The sequence below is a fragment of the Crocodylus siamensis genome, chromosome 3 (genome assembly GCF_052110815.1).
Source record: "Crocodylus siamensis isolate JL-2025a chromosome 3, ASM5211081v1, whole genome shotgun sequence".
Classification (NCBI taxonomy): domain Eukaryota; kingdom Metazoa; phylum Chordata; order Crocodylia; family Crocodylidae; genus Crocodylus; species Crocodylus siamensis.
The window spans coordinates 108,138,841-108,166,629 of NC_143397.1; the positions used below are offsets into that span (position 1 = coordinate 108,138,841).

General features: G+C 41.8%; 1 protein-coding gene across 4 annotated transcripts in view; it reads left to right on the plus strand.

Moving 5' to 3' along the window:
* NRG1 (neuregulin 1) overlaps positions 1-27,526 on the plus strand; it is a 260,030-nt gene extending 232,504 nt beyond the window's left edge. For 2 of the 4 annotated variants that reach the window (XM_090038933.1, XM_090038932.1), the window contains 5 exons: positions 6,868-6,970; positions 10,779-10,905; positions 12,810-12,940; positions 16,021-16,224; positions 22,204-27,526. In XM_090038933.1, the coding sequence (XP_089895059.1) occupies positions 6,868-6,970; positions 10,779-10,905; positions 12,810-12,940; positions 16,021-16,224; positions 22,204-22,855 (1,217 nt within the window). In that variant the 3' untranslated portion in view covers positions 22,856-27,526. Of the gene's footprint in view, positions 1-2,145; positions 2,170-6,867; positions 6,971-10,778; positions 10,906-12,809; positions 12,941-16,020; positions 16,225-22,203 lie in introns of all 4 variants that reach the window. The other 2 variants (XM_090038935.1, XM_090038934.1) reach the window with 2 other exon arrangements.
* The last annotated feature ends 263 nt before the right edge of the window (positions 27,527-27,789 follow it).

Sequence of the window (27,789 nt, forward strand, 5' to 3'; positions counted from 1 at the left end):
GCATTTCCAAGTTGCCTGGGACTGTGAACCCTACTGTAATATCCTGGGTGATTCAAATGGTGGTGCTGCCATGGACTGGGACAAGTTCTAGGTCTTGCAGGTTCCAAGCCTTAGGTCCTTAGTCAGAAGCCTGGAAGCCCTTAGAGCCCCAGTTAAGCTGACATGTCAGGCTGTCCCCCAGCTGTGGCCCCAGCCTTGAATCCATCCTGCCATGATTTCAGACAGAGAATCCAGGAGAATTCATGAGAAGCCTGCTTTCAAATCTCCCAAAATGCAACAAACTGAGACATTTTTACGGCACCAGTTCAGGTTCTATAAACCAGTATTTTTAAAAAACTCTTTCACCAGCATTTTGACCCTCTGGCTTCCTAAGTCATTTTTTGATAGTTTATGCCTTAAAGCATTTTTGTTTTGTTTTGTTTTTCAATTTTGCCAAGCACAAAATCATATCGAGAATGAAAATGGAATGACTTAAAGCAAACTTTGTAATTCTTTTTAAAATCCCTGGACAGAGGTTTGATTGAAACCTTTTCACATATAATGAGTGTAAGACGTTAGCTTGACTAGGAAGAGTGGTACCTAACTCTTTGTAAAATGAAAATTGTTGGGGTATTTTGCTTTCTCTTAATCAGGGCAAGAGAAAGTAGCTTTAAATAGCAAAAATAAATAAGAGCTATATTCAGTCTACAGTCAGAATGAGTGGTGCATGTTTTCTCAGCATGTTTTTTCTTAGGGCTTTCAGCCAGAATATATTCCCATTTTAAGTACCAATTTCCCATTGAATTATTTGAAATAGAGGCTGCATGATATCCCTTGAAACTGAATTACAGGCAGGCTACCAGTCTCACCTCTAAAACAACCGAAATGCAGTAATATATATGCATGTGCATGTCACTAATTTTATTGAAAATTTAACCAAGCTTTCTATGCAACTAATGTATATTATTAGCAGTGTTCATGTAGGCATTTAAAACTGGCTCTTTAGGTCAAAATGTGGATGGATTCTGATGGATTTAACCCTTAAAATTTTACTGATTGGCAGGAAACTAATTGGGCTCTCCATCTTCACTGATTTGTATATGCTCATTGAGTACCTACTTCCTTAGATTGGCTTCCAAAGTCCATGGGAACAAGAGCTGAGAAAGTGAGAGCTAATCTGGTATCCCAATGGGAAGAGTTGTCTGTGAATGGAGTATAACTTTTCCATGCAACTCAGTTAGCCAAACCACCTATAACTATAGCCCCATTAACATTAATCAGAGTTTTGCTATTGACTTCAGTGTAGTTCAGTTTTACCTAGGGTTTTTAATTCTGCAAAGGGAGGTGGGTTCACTTGAACACAAAACATTTTCCAGCCCCCCTGGGTTTTACAAAACACAAAGCCTACATTCCTCCATGAGGCTAGCCCTGAAATAATTTAACTAGTTGTACTTATTGGGCTGATATTGCTCCCAGCTCCCTGGAGGCATATCAGTTCCCCTAGGCAGGATTTTTCAGGGACTGCATGCCTGACAGTGGGCCATATCCTCAGCTAGAGTACATGGGTGTAGTCCCCCACCCCCCTTCACATTCAGTGGAGCTGGCTGATTTAAACCACATCAAAAACTGACAGCCCCACTCTAATGAGGATCAGCTCCCTTCAAACTGATGATAACCAGAAGAAATGAATTGGATATCAGGAATGGCAAGGTATTCCACCAGCATAATGAGGTCTTCATCTTCAGTGACTGAGTGGAGACCTCCTACAAAATGCCTTCCCTGGGTGGTATAATTCAGTTCAGCATAAGGCAGTTGCATGCTGTCACTGTCAGACGTTCAACTGCTTCAGGTTGTACCCTAGAATCACAGCCCCCTTGTATACCTCAGTAAGATCTTTAAGGGTTAACCATCATTGCCACGTTCCACTGCATTGTGCCAGTTGGGATTCTGTGAACCTATTATGGTGTATTACCCTTTTCGCAATGAAAGTTACAGAAGCATACCTGAGCACTGCCCCATTAACCACACGCCACTTGTCCTGTTTCAGTGTGCAGACACAGAATAGCCATAATATTCATGTGTAATTTGTTTTTGAGTATGGTGTATTGCTCTTTTCTGAAACTTTTTCCCTTTTCTTTCTTTTTTGTCAACTTTCTGCATTGGCAGAGCATCTTGGGATTGAATTTATGGGTATGGACCAATCATTCCTTTTAGCCTGCAGATTTTAGAGCCTGAGAGATAAAACCTTTTTTCCCATCCTTCCCCTCAATTCCTAACCAATTTCTCTGTGCTTTAGAAGGGATCATACAGCTATAACATGCACCTTGATTAACATTCTATCTGTGAGTACTTCACTAGAACATTAATATGCACAGGATACTTTGAGTATTAGACGTCGCCACAATACTGTAAATTCATTTTACTCCTAGACAGCTTTAACAATTGGTCACATTTCCATGATCTTTTGATATTGCTAAATCTTGGAAACAAAACTATGACAGGATAGCACAGTCATTTAATTTCTAGAACAAAATTCATGGCATTGAGCCCAATTTCCAAAGTCAAGTATCTAAATCTATAATCGGAACTTAATTGCCTGGAATGGGTACTTAAGCAAAGACTTACATCCTTGACATCAGATAATCAGTTTTGCAAATTGGGTCCAGTTGACTAATAGTAAATGCAAATAAACTCCCTTCTAAACTTCTGAAATTCCCAGTTTGGAGATGGAACGTCAGATCCTCACCTATTATAAATCAACAGCGATGCCACTTTAATACCAGCTGAAGATCCAGCCTGCAGCTTGTAAATCTTCTGTTTTGCTATTTGATAAAGAGCAAGACCTGCTGACCAACAGCTTTTTGTGTGACACTTATTGATTCCAAAAAACTTGGGGGATATTAGTAGCTAAGAATATGCCTAATTCCTACTCAGATAGGGTGATAATACAGAGGAAGGCCTGGAGCCCAACACCCCCCTCCCCCCAAATCTCAGTTCAGATGTGGGGACCACATTCTGTGGTCCTTTGTGCCCTGAATGGATAGGAAGGACTAGGCCCACTCCTCCTTTCTGCAAAATATCATGTACCTGCCTTTCATGTCATACACTTCTAAATTATCTGGGGAGAAGAAGCTTAGGCAGATCACTTGGATTGTATAATGGAAAGCCTGGAGTATGAAATGCACATTCTTGTAAAGCTAGTGTGGAAGAGCTTAACATGGCCTGGTTCAGGGACTAGAACCCATAAAACTTTACACAGGACACACTCCTGCCAGTAGGTATACCATGAGCTACTCCAGGAGCCACAAATCAAAGTGTCCTGAGCCAGGAGAAACCATTGTGGTCAGAGAGTTCTTCCATCCAGAGAAGGATGAGAAGACATTTGCACAGTTGTCCTGTCTTGACATTTTGGACAGAAATGGTGCTTGACATTCTTTATGGGGATTGTCTATATCAGTAAAGCCCTGGGCCCCTGACAGTACTCTCTCTCCAGCCCATTGCAAACCATTCTTGTGGAGGTGATCACGGACACCAGATGCAATAACTGTGCCTTGGGCAGATATCTGCGGCTGTGAGATTTGTGTAGCATAGGCAAAAGCTGGCACAGCCATGTTCCTCCTTAAGCTCACTTGTTCCCATCTGGCAGGAGGGAGAAAAATACCGTTAAAAACTCCATGAAGTTTATTTCATTTGCCCCATTTGCTTCCTTCAGAAGAATGTGGGCTTACAGAAGAGGCAAGAGTGCAACCTGAAAACCCCTCAAAAAACATAGATCAGTGGGGAAAAATAAAACCTTCATTCCTAACTGGGTGGATCTCAGGGCAGTTGGAAACAGTTAGTCCCCTCAGAACTGTGGCCTAGGAGCACAATTTATAGGAGCTCTCCCTGCTCATACATAGGTACCTCCAGGTAGCAGGGCACAGACAGGGACTGTCATCCTACATAGAACCTTCACCTATCCCCAAAATTAGGGCCTTTGCATGAAGGTCCCTTACACCATTCAGACTTGTCCCATAAAGAACGATAATCCAATAAAGATTGTAAATGCATACAATATATGCATAGCACATGACAGGTGCCATAGGATACAGATAGGACAGTCAGATGCCCATGTAAACCTAGGTCTCCCTAATTACACTGGCAAAAAAAGACCACAGGCCACAATCTGGTCTTAGTCACAGCAGTGGCAAACCGAAGTGATTCCACTGATGCCTGGAAAATTAATAAGATGTGCACCGACAGAACCAAGAAGAATATTGCTCCATATTTATTTAGCTCTTCCCCCCACACACACACCCCTTTTTTTTCGCATTCACAAGATAGTAGCTGATAGCATGACAACAAAATTACCATACAAATCATTCGAGATTCACTGGAATCAGTTAACACAATTCTTTAGTCTCTTAGTGCTTTGTTACATCATAATATACCATTTGCCTAAGTGCTATCAAAAGAAGCTGCTCCTTAGGCAAAGTCAGGAGTTATGCTGTATGAGAAATCCCTTCAGATTCTGCTTCAACCTTTATTTCAAGCATTTCTTCACTCTATTTTTTCCAGTATCAAGCATGCTGTGCCAGGCCTGCAGTTGACTCCTCAACCTTTAACCTTGTCTTTCCCTGTCATCCTCTCTCTGTCTTATGTGTAGGTTTTGTTTTTTTATTTTGCCTTTTGACTTTCCATTCCTGGATTTTGAGTTGTTTAATAAATTGTTCGGCATTATAGTTTTACCAAACTGACTTCTTCTTTCCCTCCTTAATAATCAGTGCTATTAATTTTGTCTGACAGTGTTCATGACCTCTTAACTGGTGTGTTGATTTTCATTGGGGTTGGCTTGTAGGAAGATTTTTTTTGTGTGTGATGAGGTGCATTGTATCATGGAAATTAATATCCCTTGTCTGCCACAGGAAAATTTCCATTCATAATGAAACTTGCATTCCATGGTGACCTTGCATGGCTAGTTGCTATATGATAGGGAGGTCTGAAAGAACAAATAATACCTGTGTGACTTCCTTGTAGACCATGGTAATGTTCATTCTCCAATGAGCAGTGCATCCTTAAGTAAAGGTTTGTTCTTGAAAAGTGTTTCTTAAATTAGCTAATATTTCAGAAAATATTACATAAACATCAACCAAAGTGCTTGCAGTCCCTGTTTTCCCAACAAGACCTTCCTCATGCTGGGAGCATGAAAGTATATCAGCAGCTACCTTGTTACTTGAAAGAGCAGCCTCATGACCAATATTGACTTTTTCATGACATGACAAACTGGGACCCACACCGAGTGTGTCTACACATTCATTAATGTACTTTTGCTAATGCACATTAAAATAAACTAATGCGCCTTTTTCTAGTACCTACAATGGAGGTACTAAATTTAATGCATATTAGCAAAAGCGCATTAATGAACATGTAGACGTGTTCAGTGTCTCCTGCCAACTTAGATACCACAGTATGCAAGATGATTCTAAATCCTGTCACACAAACACAACTTCCTTTTCAAAAGCCCCATGCCACAAGCTACGTAACACTAGACCAGGTGACCCCTGGGAAAAAAAATTCAACAAACATTTTTAAAAAGTTTCAACCATTAGCTGTGACAAAGTATGGTGAAAGCAGTTCTTCACTTCCTTTCTTGCCTTGCAGCTCCATTAACTTTGGCTGACTTAGAAGACAGAAGAACTGAGTTCCCACAGTTTAAGGAGATATTCATAGAGTATTATCACAAGCCTGTATAAGGAAACCTTAAAGTCAGGCTAATAGTAAAGGAGCAGAGTCAACTCACCATTGGGGCCTCTGTGCTTGCTTGCTTCAGAGCTCACTAATGTGACTGTACAAAAAAAAAAATGCAACCCCTGATGACCATATTGATCCCAAAGAGAGAAACATAGTTTGGATCCACAAAGCTTCCCTCTCTGTCAGTACACAGTTGGCATCTCCAGTCCAGCGCTCTAAGCATAACATTTCCCTAGGATAACATGCAATGTGGTTTTTGCCAAGTGTGACCAACTCTGGAATGTGTGATGTGCTTCAGCCCAAACATTACTGGTGCTAATGATTTCTTCATAATAGTAAAAGATCTCTGGATAAGAGATCAGTGTTTTGTCAGAGGAAAAGGTGACACTCCAGCAATGGCAATTCCTTTACTATAAATTATGATAGGCAGCTTAAATGTACAATATTTCTCTGATACAATGCATCGCTCATCTCTGGTACCATCATATTTTTAAGTGTTGGGGGAAAATGAGGCTTAACAATTTATTTTTTTAACCAAACTGCTGAGCCTGTCTCATTTCCGTCAGTGATGTAATTACAAGCCAAGTTCATACTACAAATGTAAAAGGACATTCTGAAATTTCTCCTGTAAAGACCACTGAGATATAAATAGATATTTTGTGGGAGGAAAGAAGAGCAAAATTGGATATGGGGGGGGAAGAGGGGGGAGGAAGGCAAGAACAGGAGGAAAAAAGATGCAAGCTAAAAAAAAATTCCAGGACTGATAAGGGATGGTCATTCCAGCTGTCTTTGCAGGAGTAAAACATCCCAAGCAGTTTCAAAATCATACGATTGCCTTAGTGTATTGCATTTTTATTTTAAGTAAATGCTGATAGTTTCTCAGTTTTAAAAATATACATTTAATATCATTCTAGTTAAAAATAGAAGTATCTTTTTTTATTATTTTACTACTTCTTACCGTCACCCACAGGCATCAATATTGTTTTAAGAGCTTAAAGTCTTACCTAGTTCCCTTTGAAGCCTATAATGATTTTTGGTGGTTGTGTTTTTTGTGTTACTGTGTGATCTTGCAGTATGTAGCATGTCAGCTGTTCATCTGCCACTGCTTCAACAGTCAGTCTGCATCTTGTAATCTTCTCTGTTTTTGTCCCTTTCTAGAAGCTGAGGAACTGTACCAGAAAAGGGTGTTGACCATAACTGGCATCTGTATTGCCCTCCTTGTGGTTGGCATCATGTGTGTGGTGGCCTACTGCAAAACCAAGTAAACTTTTCTCTTCCTTTTTATTTCTATGGTTGTCACTAAGGGCCTGATATTACAAACCTTCACAAGTTGGCACGTAGCATCCCATTGTCTAGTCACCAATGACATTCATTGCCTGATTGAAACCTGCCATAGACCTGCAAGCTGATCTGAACCATTATGCTATAGCCTTCTTTGAGTCTGTAGGTAGCATGACCATTTTAACATGATCAGTCATAATCTGTCTTTATCTAAATTTGAATTTAAGTGACACAGCTGGTAGGCTGGCAAAAAGTCTCACTCATCAGGTGAAAGTATCAAAATAATAATATTTATGTATGTTTTGCACATCAAATATCACACAGCCTAATATCAAAGGGCTTTACAAACATTAATTAATTCACCCTCTCAGTTGGAATGTGAATCAGAGTAATATCACTGAGGCATCTGTTCCTTTTTGGTCATGTGCTCATAACAGTGTGAGAGAACAGACCCCAAAATTTAAAAAATATGTGCATCTGGGATTAAATGTAAAAGGACTGGTCCAGCTTGTTCGCATTTGAGAATAAAATTAGCAATCATGGGGAATTGGTAAATACAAAAGGCTAAAAGTTCAAATTTGAAATTGTCCCAAATACCAGAGTGCTGTGAAATTAATTTAGCTATACCTCTGTAAATTAGGGCATACTTCAAAAATATATTCGGAATTGAAGACAGGAAGTTCCTGTAAAAGTCATTGGAACTTTTATTGTAACATCCCTTATCTTCTCTGGCTAGGCTTCCCCTAACTGAACCTGCCAAGCGTCTAAAAACACAACCTGTATTTACCACATTTGCACCAAACCAAAGCAAAGGTCCATAAAATTTGCTATCCTGATCCAAAGGTCAGCAAAACTGGTAGCAGAGCCTTATAGTTTCATAGTTGGTAGGGTTGGAAGGGACCTGAGCAGATCATCAAGTCTGACCCTCTGCCATGGCAGGAAAAAGTACTGGGGGTCAAACAACCCCAGCAAGGTGTTCATCTAGCCTCCTTCACTGATGATGAAATTGGTTTGGATCAGGCTTCAAACTTTCAAGTTTTTAAACATATACACCACACACCACATCTCTGGAAATCACCTAATGCAGTCCAGAGTCTCTAGACAGTCCTTGATAACCAGGAAGAACATCAGATAATGGGAGTTCCTGCCAGTAGTCTGCGTGTGGTTTTAAAACACGACTGATGAATGTTCAAAGGGGACTAACAAGTTAAGCCACCAAAGTGCAGCAATACTGTCATTAGCATGTGAGATCCTCAGGGTACCTATACACGTGCACTGAGCCTGAAATCCAGTGCATCAGAGCAGATTCAATTAATTGAATGTACTGAAGCATGGAAATTGATGTGCTCTGGCAGCCTTCCATGCCATGTGTCTCATTGGCACAGTACATCTCTGTACTAAAAAAATGGTGGCGGGGTGCTTTAAAATAAAACATGTCCAATGAGATTCAGTTCAAAGTTCCCTGCCACTATTTTTTCATTGCAGGGACACACGGAGACAGATACACGTGACATGCGGGCGCATTTTAATTAGCGCAGCTCACTAACTAAAGTGCCCAGCTCCGCATCCTGCAGCACGCGTAAAATGCCTACAGTGTGTTTTATTCCACTGCTGGAAAAACCAAAGAAAACCTTACAGTGGTTTGAAAAGAAAACATTTTTTAGAAGTGAGGCATGCCTGGGCACCATGGCAAATGACACTGCTGATAAGTACTAAAATGTCATCTTCTAACATTGAATTTTAAATTCGAAAGTGTTCTATCCACAAAGCAATTAAATTAATGAAGAGACACCACAGAACGAATGACAGGCATATTACGTTTCCCATTACTCTTTCCTCTTGGCTTCCTTTAGTAATTTCTCTTTAGTTCATTTATGCCCCTTTAAATGCAGGAAGAACGACACATTTGCAAGTGTGCAAAATCCAAATAGCTTTATTGCTGAAAGTGAGAAATTGAATAGACTCACAGGGCCAGATTCCCAGCTGGTGTGGATTAGTATAGCTCCATTGATTTCTTTTATACCAGCTGAGAATCTGGATCATGGATCTGAAAGAGGACTAAATTGCCATTCATTTACTGTGGGTAAAGAGAATTCGCATGGGCAGTTACTACAGCTGCACTGTAAGCCCCTGCTTTGTTCATATGCCTATGAATTAAGCCTCTTTAGAGCCCACCTACATTGTAGGCACAGTTGAGTCAGGGAATTTGGTCAGCACACAGCTAACCCCTACCTTGGTTCTGAGATATAGGGGAGATGGGACCTGAGTCATGTTCTCTGACTGGCATAAACCCTCATGTATTAGAATATATGCAGTAACCAGGTCACCTGGCTCTTGTGTGTTTGGAGTATATACAGGCTCCTATGCTACCTCTTTCCTGCTTGACTCTGGAGAGCTAGTCTGGGAGAGATGGTGGCTCAGCAATCTGCTGTAAAAGAGCAGGAGGGCTCAAACCATCCCCACAGAACTGGAGGAATATGTGTACCACTCTGATGACTGCAGGTCTGGCTTGGTTACCCCGCTTTCACACAGCCAGTGCAGACCATGTTCCACATGTCCTTTTCTGTGCTATTGAAGTGTGCCATCCAAAACCTGTCCCACACCAGCCCAAAGTTAGTCTGTGTTTCTCCTTCCTGTACAAATCCATATGCCATGAGTATACAGGTGGGGACACTAAATGTGCCTCCAACAAATCATGCAAAAATATGTAAAATGCACATGGTCCACTAATACATTCTTTGTATGTATTAGTTGGTTCTTACATATTTTAAGCTTCAACATTTTTTTCTTTTTGGTAAGCATGAAATACTCTCCCCAGGAGTTCTGAATAAGTTTGCAAATAGCTATATCTTATAGTATCTTATCCTGCCAAGATAGCTGCACTTTCACATACAACACTGGGAACTGCCTATGTCAACTACTACTGAAGCCAAGGCTCTATAGACTTTGCAGTCAGCCGGACCTAATTCTGCACAGCTGAATTCTATGGTGTTATGATAAAAATTCTGCAGTAGCAATGGATAAATTTTGAGTATTTTAATAAATTCAGTATGAAATTGAATAATACAGCTATAATGCTATCTCCCCTGTATTATTTATTCTGCTGTTGAGTTCAATGCATTTTATACTATCTCCACAGTTTCCAGTGTTAGTGTGCTGTGTTACCAACCGCTTGTAACTGCCTCATAGAAGTTTTCATTGGAGGAAACTAGAAGGGCTAGCAACTAGATAGGGAATAATTTAAGTATGGGCACAAGAAAGACACTTTGAGACTGTATACTATATAGGTATAGAAGTTGATTGTTTCTGTTGCAGTGATAGGCCACGAACATGTTACCTGCATTGACAACAACATGGACAATCATTGGGCTTCAGAGTCAACAGGCTGTTAACATAATAAGACAGTTCACACTGCAAAGAGCTGTGGCTTCATGCAGCCATTTTGCATTCACAGGCAAAAGCAATCCCACCATGTTTTGCATTTGATTGCTCAGCAATTAGGAATGGCAGCTCAGCAAAGCAAGGGGGACCCAGAGATATGTATAATCCAGAGCACTGTAAAAAGCTGGATGTAACCTTGTTGAGATTTTAATTGTAGGGCTAACATCTCTAGCCATGTTCCTTTTGATTTTCAGAGTGGAACTGCTTTTGAAAGAGAGTACATTTTAAAATAACCTTTACCTCTTTTCCCAGCTCTTAGCAATGGAGGGTGTTGACCCTACAGTGACATGACTGTGCTGACAGGTGCAGCCACTTCTATTAAAACTATTTCCCTCTCTTACATACAGAAAGCAGCGGAAAAAGTTTCATGACCGTCTTCGGCAAAGCCTTCGCTCAGAACGGAATAACATGGTGAACATGGCAAATGGACCCCACCATCCCAATCCACCACCGGAAAACGTCCAGCTGGTGAATGTAGGTTTTACTGTCTAGTACTAGCTCTCACCTGTCAGTGTATAAGCAGCATTTACCTCATCACCTTTAAAATCTTATTAGCTGCTAAAATTGAATGGCAGGATTTTCCAGGAATAAGGGATTTGTCCACCTGGAAATGATTAGAACTACCTCTGAAAAAAAATCTGATTTAGGATGAATTCAGAACATTTTTATATATGATCATTTCCACACCGCATTAGACATTAGCCACCGAATCTCTGTAGCAGAGACAGGGAAGTTAAAGTACCAGCATTAGCAGAAGGCTATGTGCAGAGATGCTTCTCTACAATGTATCAAGTGGATATTTAATGTCATGCCCTTCCCACTGTTTCCCCCAGTTCACTGGCTGGGTAAATGCTGAAGGGGTTCTATCTACCATGGCTCAGCAGTCCTTAATGCTGATGGATATTTGTCTAAGCAAGAACAGCAGTATTAGTTTTTTTATGTAGGGGAGGTGAAGGCCACACCAAGCTTTAGGGAGAAAATCTGTGTCCCACTTTGTCAATTGCAATTGACTTCCACAAGGCAGGATTTCTCCCAGTCTTCTAAATTGCGGTGATACAATACGGAATAACATGGAAGTCTCTGTGAAAAAGTGGGTTGCTTGACTCCAGGAAAGAAAGGAACTGACGTATAAGACTTATAAGAAGGAGAATAATGAAGAAGAAAAGGTTGCCTTAGAAAAAAGAGCTGGATTAAATTCCCACCTCAGATAGCTACATAGCAGTTCGGAGTAATGCCATAGCACCTTGGTCAGCTGAACAGCTAAGGGTAAATTTCTTATCAGTGACGCACAAACTCTTTAGCTAGGGACAGAACTTGCACATAAACCAGTATAAGTGATCAGAAACCAATTCTGACCTTAGCTCAGGTTCTGTGTAAGATTCCAGTGTCTACAAGAGTTTCTTCCTTCCTGCCTTTCTCTCTGGGAGTCTCTTTTGTCCAGAAATAAAGTGGACTTCATGCAACCTACAGTCATTCCAGCCATCCTTTCTCAGTATTTCAACATCATTGTAAATCTGTGTGTCAGGACAGGACAAGGGTGAGATCCTTGCCCAACTGAAGGTAGTGGCAAAGCTTCAGAAGAAACAAGATTTCAACTCGTGTCTTCTGCTGAGCTCAGTATCCAGTATTTCCCCTTCAGAGATTTAACTAAGCAGCCAGATTCTTAAGAGCTGAGAAACCAGCGGTTTGTATTAATAGCAATTGAGAATTCCAGCAAGCAGCCTCAGCAATGCCCTATTGAGAATATTTGGAGATCCCCAGATATGACCCATGAGCCATATGACCTGTACTTTTTTTTTTTAACTTGGCCCTCCCTATGCAGGTATTTCAAATTGTTCCTTATGTTTTCATTGAGAATTATGCAACAGACTCGCACTACTGTTACTGACAATATATGAGCCATAGTATAACCTCCACTGGAAACAGTTACTTGCAGACCAGGTACTTTACAGTATTCACAGTATGTTCTTCATCAAGAAGGGCAGCAAGTAAGATGGTGCTGCTAAAGAAGGTATCTCCCAGTGCCTGAATAATGGTGTTTGTGCCCAAAAGCTGGCAAAGAACTATTTAGTTGGTCTAATAAAATATATTACATTCACCCAAAGACCTTGCCTGCCTATATCCTTAGACCAATCTGGCTACAACCAACAACACCAGCTATAGGAAGTGATACATTCAAAGTCCCCATCCATGAGGTATTTGAATTTGCCTATAAAGCGTATCTATTTTATAAATCCTAGGCTGTAGGCAGCTCTCACATTAGCTGACTCTCTCCTGTTTTGGATTTAAAGTGTGTGTGTATACACATGAACATGTGTGCATGAGCAAGTGAGTTGTACGCTCCAGTATATAAAGATGGGGGTTTTCTATTTTTTCAGCAGTATGTATCGAAAAATGTAATATCCAGTGAACATGTAATTGAGAGAGAAACAGAGACATCATTCTCCACGAGTCACTATACCTCAACAACGCATCACTCCACAACAGTCACCCAGACACCCAGCCACAGGTACGACAGTGAAAAAGACAGGTGGGGTTCTTGGATGTCAGTTCTAGAAGAATGCAGGGTAGATTTGTACTTTGTAGTCTAACTGAATATACACTTATAACAGAAGTTTTTATGAGCTCTAGCTTATTTCATAAGATGCTGTTAAAGGATATACGTAGCACAGTGCATAAAATATAAACAATTGTTTTAATATAAAAGGGAGGGAGGGAGGAAAGGGGGGAGGTAAAAGAAGGGTTGGGGGTAATGCTGAGAGAGGCAAACAAGCAAGACATAAACCCATAGGAATAGAGGGGTCACAAAAGCTAATCCAGGTTAATGGGATAAAATACTCCGTGTTTAGACCATACTTAGCAAAATCCAGGCTCTGGATGGTTTCTTGTTCTGCAATTTCCAATTTGAGAGTTTTTTTAAAAGTTTTGAAGTTCTGCCTAAGAACACCTACCCTGAGGTCAGAGATAGAGTGTCTAGGGAGGTTGAAGCATTCTGCCATGGGCCTTTGTGTCTTTTAAAAGCTGATGTAAGAATGAATGAACACGGATCTGACAAGTAAGGATCACCCCATCTGCTCAATGTATACAGCAAAGGGACACTATAAGTAGGTGATGGCTTATATGATGTTGGTAAAGATGCAAGTGACTGTGCCTCAGATGTTATATTCTGTGTTTTCTAATCCCGTGGTGATGTGGTCTGAATTAATGAGGGGGCACAGCTTCCATCTAGGTCCATTGCAAGGTTTGATGCCTTGCTAAGAATGGGAGTTCAGGTAGCCTGTGTTTAAGAGATGCTGTTTGAGATTGTTGGGGCTGCCTGGAAGCCAGAACAGGTTTGTCCCCCATGACTACTTTGAGACTCATGGTCCTCTTTTTCCAGGAGAGGTTAGAAGTCATTAATGATGCATCAAAGGTATTCTAGCTGGGGGCTGTCAGTGGGATTCTGTTGTCCTGAGGTTGGTACTGTAGCCGGTGAGAGCAAAGTCTGAGTTTGGCATTGTTGATTTGAGTGGGTACAGTTTTGGGATTGCATTGTAACTGTACAGTTCCCTGCTCCATTTCCTCAAAACGTACATTCCAGTTGGTACAATCTGAGTAGATACTGCTGTACCATAGACATTGACTGTACACAATGGATCTAGTGGTGCGCTTAGGATAAAACCTGGTGGCATGAAAGTAGCTGTTCCTAGGAAATGAATTTGAGGGATGCAGTATTTCAGAGTCAGCTTCATGGAGGGGCTGATGTTTCTCTAGAGATTCCTTTCCATATCCCCAGACAATGAAGATGTCACTGATGTACCTTAGGCATATCATAGGAATGAGAGGGAAGCTGCAGAGGAAATAGACTTCAAGGCCTGTCATGAATATGTTGGGACATTAGGGGCCATCCATGAGCCTATGACATTGCCATTTGTTTTTAGGTAGGGCTATGCAAAGCTTTGGTCCCTGATTCAATTTGACAGAGATTCGGCCCGATTAGGTAGCTGAATCCAAATTGAATCAAAGGACCCTTTAATTTCTCTGATTTGAATCAGAACCCTCTGAATCAATTCAGAAAGATTCAGAAAGATTTGGAGATTCAGACACAGACACAGCTTTAAATGTTTTTCCTGCATACCTCCAGGTAGCAGGGGCTCATGAATACCACTATGGTGGGGCGAACGGAGTGTCCCACAGAAGTGCGGGGGGCTCCCCAGTGTGCTTGGCAGCAGACCAAAAGTGAACCAGAAGCACTTCCGGTCCACTTCCAGGTCCGCTGGGGGGTGTGCCTTCTTCGGCTCAGCAGCTGGTGCCTCCTGGGTTTGTGGGGGACGGGTGGCCAGTCATCGAGCCAGATGGGCATGGGGGTGCCCCCTAGCGCGCTCCCCAGTGAACCACTCCTGGGTTCACTGCTAAGCAGGTGGAGGCCCTCCCCCACTCCTGTGGGACTTTCCATCTTCCCCTGCATCATGGCGATTACAAGCCGCACTAGTACCTCGAGGTATGTAGAAAAAATATTCTGTGTCTATGTCTGAATTGTGATTCTCCAAATCAGCACTGAATCTTCAGATTCAGATTCGGCCAGATCAAATCAGGGACAGTGATCCAAGTCAACGAATCGAATGACTGTCCCTGACTTGGGCCGAATCTGAATCAAGTAGGGCCTGCTTCGCACGCCCCTATTTTTAGATCTAGTCAATTCCAAAATTGTAAAGAGGTGTGTGTGAGGACCAAATCAGATAATGTAACAGAAACAGAAGCAGTGTTCTCATCAGATATAAACTTTATAACTTGCAATCTTTCCGTATTGGGGATGTTGATGTATAGAGATGTGACATCCATGGCAGCTAATATGGTGTTTGCCAGTTTCTTTGAGAAATGTGTAGTGTCTTTGAAAAAGCTAGAGCTCCAGTGGCATATGGAAATAGGATGGAGTCAATTTAGCTAGAAACTCTCTGTGACCGTGCCAGTACCGAGACAATGAGGCATCCTGTGCTGCTTGGTTTGCGGATCTTGGGTAATAAATAAAAATTGCTAGGCCTGGGATGCCAGGAGGAATTCCTGTACCACTGCAAAAAAAAGATGTATTAAAATTGCTTGGGTTTGGGGTTTTAATCTGAAGATGAATGGCACTTGACGTCAGTTCACTGAAACTAATTATCTTAACCAGAATTTACAAAGAGCTCTATTGATTGCATGCAGTTCCATTACCAATACTGTGAATTGTAATTTATACTGATTGCTAAATTAGTGAGAGATCTTTTTTTTTTACCACTGTAGCTAGTGGGAGCTGCCTTAGTAGGTACTGCCTCCTGACTGGCGATCCTTTTTCCTTCTCAGACTTCACCTTTCCATGGTCTTCACAAAAGCAGAGGCATCTTAATGTTTTTGAACACCATTATTAATAAAATGCAGGGTCTCCTATTAAACTGCTTCTGTATGAAGTCTAAGATGCAGATCCCAAGCTGTAGACAGATGTTTCTGCCCATTGTTAAACTTTAGCATCTGCTCCTGAATTTGAAATCACAGTTTTCTTTCCTTCTCTCTCCCTGCTTTCCCTCCCACCCTACCAAATTCTCCTCTCTCGCTTCCTCATCATCTCTTAATCAGTTGGAGTAATGGCCACACTGAAAGCATTATCTCCGAAAGCCATTCAGTGCTTGTGAGCTCATCTGTAGAGAACAGTCGGCATACAAGCCCAGCAGGACCCAGAGGACGCTTGAACGGCATAGGAGGTCCACGAGACTGCAACAGCTTTCTCAGGCATGCAAGAGAGACTCCCGACTCCTACCGAGACTCCCCTCACAGTGAAAGGTACTACCATGAATTGATTTTCCTCTCTAAAACTGGCAGAACAAGGTAGTTCTAAATCTAAATAGATCCAAAGCAGACCTTAGTAGCTTAGATCAGCAGAGGAAAACTTAGCAACTTTGCTCTTTAAGGAAGGCCCCTCCTCATTCATAAAGATATGAAGCAATATACTAGTAGTTTAATCTATCAAATACATGTCTTCCCTTCCTTCCTCTTCTGGACCCAGCTTATTGCTAATGGGTAGCAGTTCATGCTTGGAGAAGATGCACCAGAAATAATTTGCCAGGGATTTTCAGTGCAACATAAAGATAAGAAGTGATGTAGAAGTGGACCTTTTGCCTAGCTCTGTTAGTCGGTACACAAGTAAGGAAGCATATGGCACTTGTCAGAAACAGGAAGCGAAGATAAAAGGGGAAACATTTCAAAAGCACCTAAGGGTATGGGTACACCAGTGGGGCCCAAACTTCTGTCCCCATGACCTGGTTGAACGGTGTGCAGTTCAGTCTGTTGGCCTGATCCCATGCAGGGTTGGTGTGTGGGGTTGTTCCATGGGTATAATCCTGCACAATGGCTTGACCATGTGTCAACATGATCAGTCATTGAGGGCTATATTATCTAGCCCCAGGGCTCTCCATGCATTCAGAAACTGGGCAGCAAGGGAGCAGCAATTAACACAGTCACTGCTACTTCACCAAATTTCTGGACACTTGTGGAGCCCCACAGGTCAGATGACATGGCTCTGTAGGCCAGAGGTTGAGTGAGCACCACTGGTCTACACTACTAGCTAGGGCCACTCCCAGCAACCCACTCCCAAACCCACCAACAGCCTACATTAAAAACCCCTTCACTAACCCACCTTATCATTTGTCCACAGAAGGTCTCCTGGTCATCAGGGTCTAAATGCAAGCCTGCCTTCAGGTCAGTCCCCCTGCAATATAATCAGAATTCACCCAGGCTGAAGGCTGAAAACACAGGAAGTCTGGAGCACCTGACTTCCAGCCCTTCTGTACCTGACTTCCTGTCTCTCTTGGTTATAATCAGAATTAAATATAGATGGAGAGACAAGTAGTGGATAAACAGATTTTTCAAAGTGTTTTAGTGAAACCCTTCTAGAAATTCTTCTGCCCATTAACATCTCCTTCTGTGTTTGGTGTGCAGCTGTAGCAATGTTATAGACAGGGAATAGTGGCTCTTGTGGTTTGGGCTAATTAAGAGCAACCATCAGGTTTGATCCTAAATAGCATGTAAACATGCCCTAAATGATTTTGGAGCTCAAGACCTGTTGACTTTTAGTTTGATTTTTTGCTCCTAAATTCTTTATATTCCTTTTGAAAATTACTTGAATGATTTAAAAGTAACACAAGGATAGCAGGAAAAAGATCTCAGGGCATGATCAAGTTATTTTTGCTATGAACAGTGCTAATTGAGAACTTTTCCACAAAGTGAATTTCCACTTTGTTCATCCAGACCATAGCTCCTGATTGAAATGCACACGTTTCAACAAAACTGGCATTAGGAGCAGTTTTCCAGATCCAGAGTGGAACTTGTTCAAAATGATACCAGGATAACTGAGTGGACAGACATTTGCCTAGGATGGAGGAATCGCAGGTCCAAGTCTCTGCTTTGCATCATTCAAACTTGGTCTCCCAGATAGCTGTTCTTCTAGGCTGAGTCAATCTATCCTTTGAAGCTGCTCTATTTTGTCTAAATAAGTAATTATTCAGTGGGCCAGAGAGAGAAGAGGGCAGGACACAAAGCGATGTGTCTAAATTGCAGCAAAGTAAATCTAGGTTATATCTCTGGAAAAAAATTCCTGCTAGTAAGAAGAGTAGGACAGTTGAACAGGCTGCCCATGGAAATGGTGGAACCTCCTTCGCTGGAGGTTTTCAAGCAAAGGCTAGACAGGCATCGGTCAGGCATGGTTTTGGAGCAGTGCATCCTGCAGCTGTGCCGGGGTCTGAGACTTGGTCTTTTCTGGCCCTATGATACCAGAATCACGTCCCCTCACATCCCAGGCGGTGTTGGGAACACCAAGTGGTTGGCCGTTCTGAATCAGGTGATTCTGTATACATTTTGTCCTGGTGTGGAACAGGAACTTTTTTGCAACTGTTGGAAACATTCACAGGAAGGAAAACAGCTTGCAGCCCAGCTCTATTAATGAACCAAGCCGCTGCAGTCAGTGAGTATAACTAAAGCCCTGTGGCTACAGTGGTCCAAATTAGAGTGTCAGTACAAATAGTACAGAGATGCAGCCACAACAGAAGAAGCAAATGGATATTTGCAGTGACTGTAAGCTGCTGCACCTGTATTACATTTACAGCAGCACCTGGAAAGGCCAGTCTGGATAAGGGCCCTACTGTGTATGTCTAAAGGAGCAGGAGGCAGAACTACAGTCACTGTCTAGCTACATATTTGCATATGCAACTTTTAAAAACAGGAAGTTAATGCCAGTTATGCCTCTCTGACTCTGAGGCCCCAACTGATGGGCTGTAATTTAAGCTGCGGGTGGTTACAGAATGATTTGTGTTAGGATGCAAGGAATGAGATAATAGAAATGAGAAGGGGTATCTGCCACAGACCAGCAGGATGTGAGGACAGGGAGAACAAAATATTTCTGGACTAACTCTCTAAGCAGTGTGAAATCACAGTGAAATTTTAACGCCCCAGATGTCTGTGGTGTCATAAATACAGTCAAACCAGCATCATCAAAGAGGGTCTTCAGTTGGATTTTACTATCCAAAAACACAGAATGTGCAACTAGAGTAGAAGCCATCTGTCTGATAGCAGTTCTTACAAGTACAGAGGAACTAGTTAAGAATGTAGTGACAAAAAAGACGCTTGAACCACATGCTGTGAGCTGTCTGAACACAGTGCCTAGGCCTGCTACCCTTAGCAAGTGCTAGGTCATTGTTAGCTGCAGGTTTGCTAAGAAAAACTGTCTGTAACTTACCAAGGAATTTAGCTTTCAAACAATGCAAGTGTCTAGCAGCTATCAGAACCCAAATCATATAAACAGCCATGGCCCTGAACCAACAGAGCACTTAAACACATACTGCACTTCCAATCACATGAGTAGTGGATTACTCAGGTGGGTAAAGTTAAGCATGTACTTAAATGCTTTGCTGGATTGGGCCCTACAGCAGTAAATACTGCATTTTGAACCATCTGGGAGCCACGTAAATTGTACTGCCAAGTTCACACTGATGAAGTGTATCATACTTCGGCATATTTGATCCTCTGGATGCAAGGAGAAGAGATTGTTTGCCTGGCCATTCTGGACTATCCAAGGTCATCTGAGCAGCATTTTGACACATTAGGGTTTTTTTCAGGTATATGTCTTTTCATTCCAGCTGGGAAGAAGAGGGCATCTCTCCAAATATTACATTTCCTGAAAGAAAACGTTCAGGGAAAAATACAGGCAGCATTTCTCCAATAAATCACCAGACCTTGATCTCCTCCCTGAAGTGGCTATGAGCTCTGAAGAGGAGAGACATTTCCCTGGGTGGTAGACTAGTCTTCATCCATCTTCACCATGCACAAAATACATGGCAAATTATTTCTGGTACCTGAAGGGTGCGTGTGTGCGCGTGCGTGTGTGTGCGTGCGTGTGCATGTGTATCTGTAAGTGAGCAAGAGAGTTATTCTAAACCAATAGTAGGTTTGAAATATAAAAATATAAAACATTCCATAAAGTAAAAATTACTTCCTTACATACCAACTAAAACTTGGCTGTACTGTGAGTTAGGAAATCAAGAATGTGTTTCCCTCACATTCTGGACCCAACAGCTTCTCTCAAATTACATTCTGCATTGAGAGCGCAATGCAGGTTAGGGGGACTTTGTCCTCATCTGCTGTTACAACAGCTCTAGTTCCATGGAGGTCCCTGAAAAACCATGAGCTGCTGCTAGCTTGGTATTCAGTCGGCTATTCTGTAGAAAATACTTGCCACTTCTCAATATAGAGAAGCTTGCAGAAATTAGCTCTTCCCTGACATCTGGAGCTATACTAACATAACTAAAGGTATAATTTTCTATGGATTTAGTTCAGCCAACACAACTTTGTATGTGGATGCAGTTTAGCTTATATCGGTTGTGTCAATAAATTTACAGGCACAAGCTAAATCTATATAACTATCTTTAAGCTAAAAGAAGACTGTCAACACACAACTTCACACTGGTGTGTCTAAAACTGATTTAGTTAAAACTCCTGTATGTAGACAAGCCCTACAGTTATCAGCTGTAAATCATCTAAGGTATGTTAGTGGAGATAAAAAGATTTCAGTTTCCTGGACACCAGCTATCTGAACACCGAGTGGGATAAACACCTATGAAAAGAGGGAGTGATTTTATTCTAGTTATTTGACAAAATGAATTAATTACTCATTAATTGCTCACAAGTAACCAGTTTGACTGCTTGACAGGAAGGACTGACTATAGCTTTCCTTTTTTTCCTAGAAGCAATGGGCCAGTTCCTTAAGTGCTTTAAATCTATGTAGCTCTGCTGAAATCAGCAAATCTAGACCAGTTGCCAAGAATCTAGCTAGCTTTTCTTTTTTCCCAGTTATCTTGCTGTGTGTAATCAAAGCAAATAAGCAAACATTGGATAGACAGAGATTAGATAACAAATATGACTTCATTTTGATTCTCTTAATTTCACTCAGACAAATATCCACTAATTAAAAGCAAAGTGCTCTCACTAGCCATAGCAGTATAACTTGCATGAGCAGGTCTGCAGAAGACATTCATCTTGGGTTGAGCTTACAGTTGAATATGACTGAAATGGAGGAAAGCTCAGACTAGAGAAAAAATGGGCAAATGATGCAAGATTTCTTACTGAGCATAACAGCAGGTAGGTGAGCAGGGCATAAACCATGATACTGCTTATGGGAGAGACAGGAAAATGGAGCTAAGGGGGTACCTCATCCTCCTGTCCCCAGGGCCCACCCACTTATACACATTCTGCACCTTCCCTGCAGTGGCTCTAGCAGCAGTGGCAGTGCAGGATACAGGACTAGGATGTAGGACCAGTGGCCGGAGGTCCACTGCTGGAAGGAAAGGAGACATCACTTCCTTTTTTGCTGCTAAAAATCAGTGTTTAAGTGAACATGTGGTATGTGTCAATGACAAAATAAAGGAGGTGACATTTCCCTCCTGCTCCTATACCATGGGCCATCACCACCCAGGGCATGTTACTGGTCATCTAGGGATGCCTCCTGGATGATGGTTTAGTTCTATTTCTAAAACTCACTTCAGCTGCTAACCTTCCCCAGAAAGATATCAAGGGACTGAGAGCAAATTCTCTACAGGGCCATTAACACTGAGCCAAAGCATCTTTTATGTCTTTTGTTGTTACCACATGAAGATAGGAAGTACCACATGTTTGGATTTAAGAATCTCTCACAGAGCCATTACATCTGGGGTTTAGCTCCACATCCCCTGTGGAACAGGCTGAGATCCCCACACAAAAAATAGTAATTTACAAAGTCTGAATAAAACCCCATAAGGATCCATAAGGATCATGTTCCACGTAAGGTAAAGCTGCCATGACAGAGAGATTTTTCAATATGCGAAGACAAGCACAGTGTTTATGAAATGGTAATTATAATGTGGGCCAGATACTCAAGTGCTCAGTAGCCAGCCGCTTCCATTGAAAAGTGTGGAGTATCCTGAGCCTTTCTGAGGGATTGGCCTGTATTACTAAACCCTCTAGCTCAGTTTTGTACAGTCAGTAGAACTAACTGCTGTATAACACACCACTTAAGCCAAGTAAAGGTGGCAAAACTTCTGCAGACAATTGCATGCATCATTCAGAAAAGGCATTCCTCTGTTCCCGGAGCTATCCAGTTTGACATCACAAAAATGTGAGAAATGGGTAATGGTAAGATAACTTGTTGTTCTAGAAGTCAGCTTTCCTTAATGATTTCTTTTATGTTTAATCCCTTCTCCACCTTGATGGGGCCTTTCTGTGTGTCTCTTTATTCAGGTATGTATCAGCTATGACCACCCCAGCTCGCATGTCACCTGTAGATTTCCACACTCCAAGCAGTCCAAAGTCCCCCCCCTCAGAAATGTCTCCACCGGTATCCAGCTTAACTGTGTCAGTCCCTTCTGTGGCGGTGAGCCCCTTTATGGAAGAGGAGCGGCCTCTCTTGCTGGTGACTCCACCAAGGTTACGGGAGAAGTATGACCATCACATTCAGCAGTTCAACTCCTTCCACCACAATCCTGCCCATGAGAGCAACAGTCTACCCCCTAGTCCTCTTCGGATAGTAGAGGATGAGGAATATGAGACCACACAGGAGTATGAGCCAGCACAGGAGCCTCCAAAGAAACTAGTCAACAGCCGGAGGACAAAGAGAACAAAACCCAACGGCCACATTTCCAACAGAATGGAAATGGACACTGACACAAGCTCTGAGAGCACCAGCTCTGAGAGTGAAACAGAAGATGAAAGAATAGGCGAGGATACACCTTTCCTGAGCATACAGAACCCCCTAGCAACCAGCCTCGAGTCAGCCACAGCCTACCGACTGGCTGACAACAGGACTAACCCAACCAGTCGGTTCTCTACACAGGAAGAATTACAAGCAAGGTTGTCCAGTGTAATAGCTAATCAAGACCCTATCGCTGTATAAAACATAAACACACACATAGATTCACATGTAAAACTTTATTTTATATAATGAAGTATTCCACCTTTAAATTAAACAATTTATTTTATTTTAGCAATTCCGCTAATAGAAAACAGGAGAATTAAAAAAAAAACTTTTATAAATTAAATATATGTATGTACAAATGTGTTATGTGCCATATGTAGCAATTTTTTACAGTATTTCAAAATGAGAACGATATCAATGGTGCCTTTATGTTATGTTATGTTGAGAGCAAGTTTTGTACAGTTACAGTGATTGCTGTTCCACAGTATTTTGCCTAACCTTCCAACCTTCAGTTTTCCTGGCTTTTTTGTGCATTGCATTATGGTAACTGGATGTATGATTTGCAAGAATTGCAAAAGTCCCTCTGTTTGCTTGTAGTAGTCCCCAGTCAAAAAGCCCTGTAATGAATGGCAAACTCACCCATCCACCTCCCCCAAAAAGAGATACTATTTCCTTCTATAAGAGGTTTTATTTGCTTTCCATATATGAAATGAGTTTTGTCTGCTCTCTGCCAGCCAAAAGGTTTGCTTCATTGGGCACTGGAATAATAGTAGATCCAACAGCATGCTACTATTAGTTACAGCAGGATAACAAAAACTGCATTAAATAATGTTACTTATTAGAAGGAAAGTAATACTGTGATTTTAAACTGAATATATTACTAAGCAGAAGTCAGCTTGTACTCACTAGAAGCTGTCATTTCATTTTTTTCAGATATGAATTGTTCTAGTTATCCCTTACAAGACGGGTTCAGTGTAGCTGAGGCTGCAAACCCAGAACTTTACAAAAGAACAAGATTTCTATTAGTTTAAGTTACTAGGGAAACTATTATAGCAGGTATCTGTAACCAACCAAGGAAGAGAACTAGTTGGAAAAAAAAATGCCACTAATAAAGGTGCAATCATATTTTACCTGTATTTTTAATGTTGATTTTTAATAGACAATTTATTCTTTTGTTTGCAAAAGGATGCAATCAGAGAAAAAGCCAACCTATAGAAATAAGTGTTTTGTAACGTGGTAGTGTGGCTATTAGAATGAGTTTCATCTTTGTACATAGCAGCAACTGGCAGGGTGAAATTAGCTGAATCATTAAAAAAGAATAGATGGTGGGAAAGATGTAACCTAAAACTTATTGACTTTGCATCCGGTGGCCTGTTTCAGTTTGTTTATATATTTATTTAAATTTTCTATCAAAGGCCTATTTCTGTAGACAAGCACGCTGCATTGATCAGGCCCATAATGTGCATGGGGACTTGTTATGAATGTGCATGTGACCAGTGACTGCATTAGAATCTGTGACTGGGAAATAGACAAATGTGGTATCAATACTGGGATTGTTGCTCCTTTTCAAACCAAAAAAAAAAGCAAATGGCCTCTTTTGCACTGAATTCTGATCAATTTAGTAAGGTGACTGCCTCTTACTTGATTTCGCTTAAGTTCAGTTGGCACAATGCAGCCTCAGGACTGATGTTAAAAGCAAATGTTCTGTGTGGCCTCGTGAGAGGATAATGTGAGCACATCTGTTCTGTAAGTAGTAGTGATTCTAAATAAGAACCATCTTAGCACAGCAGAAACATCAGCCAAACTGTATTTACGCCTTGGGCCATGTTCTGATCCTCGTTGCTCTGAGGTAAGCAAGTAAAAAAAAAGATTGTGTTGGACCTGAAGTCCCAGTTCAGCAAAGCACTTAAGCACATGCTTAAATCCATCCCCAACTGGAAAAGCACTTAGCACCATGCTTGAGTCCCAATGACGTTACTAGAACACAAAAGAAAGTTACGTACATGCTTAAATGCTTTGTGGAGCTGCACTGAACTTCCAGTTCAGGACCTAAGATCGGGATTTGGCTTAGTGCAGTAAATGAAGCTGCTTAGTAGTATGGATAAAAACACTGCGCTATAGCACTGTATGTTCAAAACAGAGTGTGTAAACACAATTTTATTTTGAGGTGAGTAGGATTAGCCATCCAATCAAAGCAGTCAGAGAGTAGCAATAGGGTTGCAGTGGAATCCTCGTGGTGGTGTACAAGAATGAGCAGGTGTTTTTGGTGAAGCAGCTCAGGCAGTGGACTTGGGTGTGTTTTGTGTACAGCCACGTATTTGAAACACATGCAAGAGACTGCAGCGTTCTTAATTACTGTATTACCATGATGCAGATACCCTCTGCTTTCCCTCTTGTTTGCATGCATATAGTATATCTTCATCCTGCTTCACAGTGTCTTTTTATTCCCTCTGTACACAACCCAGGGCCCTGTGTAAATCCTGGATGCCAAGTACTCATTTTGTACACTATTTATTATTACTGCTTGCAGTACAGTAGTACAGGTAGCCTCACCAGAGATCCCATTGTGCTAACCACATGGAAGAAGGCCTGTTAGGTGGAGGTTCCAAAAGTGCTTGGGACATGGACTCTTAAATTAAAAACCTGCTCCAAAACCCACTGAGGTCAGTGGAAAGTTTTCCATTGATTTAAATGGGGTTCAGATCAGGACCCAAGACCAGTCGCTTAATGACTAGGTAATAGAGAAAAAGGATGGGAGTGGAATCAGGTAAATAATTGTCAAAGCTTGGAAGAAAAATAGGTCTTTAGTTCCCTTCTAGTGAACCAATTTTATCCACATGGCAAGGACACCAATACAAAAGAAAGGAATGCCGAGGGCCTGTGCATGTGTGACACTCTCCATGCGGGGCTGGGGAAATAGGTTGCATTTCTTCTATTGCACTGATGAGCTGTCAAGACAAAAACATTCCCCCTCTGTACATGTGGTATAGATCGCAACAGGGTATGAGCTGAGAGTTTTGGGATGGGGCTTTCAAATGGCCGCAAGTGAAAGTCCATGGGGGTTGGCTGTCTCGCTCTACTCCTTTGAAAATCACAGCAGGGCCTGGGGTGAGCCAGCAGAATGACTCTGGGTTTACATTAGCCTGAGAAGAGCATCTGGCCCCTCAACTCTCAAGTTCTCTAATACCCCTGGAAAGACTCAACTCCCACAACTTGTACACTCCCAAGATGTGATTCCATCTTTTACATGCAAGCTGCAGCTGGGGGAAGAGGGTTGTCACCACCTGTATTTGGGCTTAAGCCAGCAGAGGTGCCGAGTAATTCCTGGACTCACTCTGTGCCTCTTGAAGGACTGAGCCTGACATGCGAAAAGCCTAGCTGTTAGCATCAACTTCAGGAAAGAAAGCCTATGCTCTAAGGAAGGACTAGCAGCTCTCTCAGGGCCACTGGCCCCATCCACCCACAGCTCTTGGTCTGATAGGGAACCTCTGCCAGACCTTTTTCTAACCCTAATAGGAAGTAAAACAGCAATCTGAGGAGGAACACCGGAGCAGGGAGGTCAGGGGCAGTAACTCTGTCCTGATTATCCTGATTTCAATAAAGACATCCCCCAGTTTGGCTTTAAGGAAATTCCACATGACCTGACAGTCCTGTCTGAACTGTATCCCAGAAAGGGATGTGCAAAATACAGTGGGCCTCTTCTTCAGTTGGTACATGTCAGCACAGGTTCACCAATGCCTGCTTCCACTTGCCAAGAGTTGCCCCGCCCCCCCGAGGAAATGGCCAAGGTGCTTCTGCAGAGCTCCTGACAGTAACACTAAAACGCATCTCCCACTTACTTATCCATGCTTTGTGAGCACCAGTCCAGGAAATGAGGCAGGGAAGGCATGGAGGCTCCATGCTAAGGATCTCTGTCTCCAGCATGCTTGAGATCAGCAGCAGGGGCAGCCCCCAGGGCAGCTTTGTGGTTTCATTTCTGGGCTTGGCATGCATGGAGAAGAACAGGTCAGCAGGGCAAGGTTCTCAGAGTCACTGCCTAAAGTACCATGAAGCTGAATAGATAGATGAATGCTTACCTGTCCCATGGTTTCCCACCTCATCCACCTGCAAGAGTTGGGGGAAGACCATTATTTGCTTTCCCAGGGAAACAATAAACCTTCCTTTCCTTTCTCTTATTTCATGACAAAGAGACACCATCTCCCTGTTCCCCTCCAGTTCCCATACCTTTATACAAATAATAAAATGATTACTCGTGCATCCAGGAAACCCATTTTTTGCCTGTGAAGCAGGCATTTCTCACCGTGATGATCCTAAGCAAAGCCTGTTCTCAGCCATTGACACTGGCTATGTTCCATCAGCCATACTGACTTCCGACCAGAAAAGCACCTATGAAATGCTGCAGAGAAATGCAGACAAAGAAAATGGCCACATACCATCATTTTAATTATATATTCTGTTGTAAATACATCTTGTACATACTTGGATGTTTTTGTGATCATTTACTGTTATTATGGGTTATGTATCAATGATGCTCTCTCAGTTTATTGTGTAACACTGTAAATAACATAATCTCCTTCATTATTTATACTTAGGCATCTAACACACAGAGAGAGTTGTCTTCATATTACTTTAAGATCTATGACAAAAATCTGTTTGTTTTCCTTTTGCTTTACAATGTAATGTATCATTTTTCTTCCCCTTCTTCCCCCTCCCCCTGCCTTTTTTTTCCTTTTAAAGAGAGTAATAATTTATTGTTCAGGAGAGAGAGAATGTATCTGTAATGCAAACTGTTCAAAGAATGCACCACGGAAGGCCATAAGGTACTGATAAACTAAAGAATTTATTATCCCAAATACTAAGCAATAAGTAATTGTTGATTTATTTAAGTTTTTATTGTTCATTCTCAGTAAAAGAGGTGCTGGAATAAATTGCTACTGTGTTGTACTGGCACAGTTGCTCAGCAGACTGCTTCAGTCCATTAGGTTTTACCTTTCTGGCTCCCTACCCCAGCGTGGTGCTACAGTATTATGTTATCTAGCGTTACATTCCTTATTTGTCATTTTTGCTGGAGTTTTCCCTTGCTCTCATTTGTGGAGTGGAGTGTCCCATCCAGTCTGCTGTCTCATGCCCTT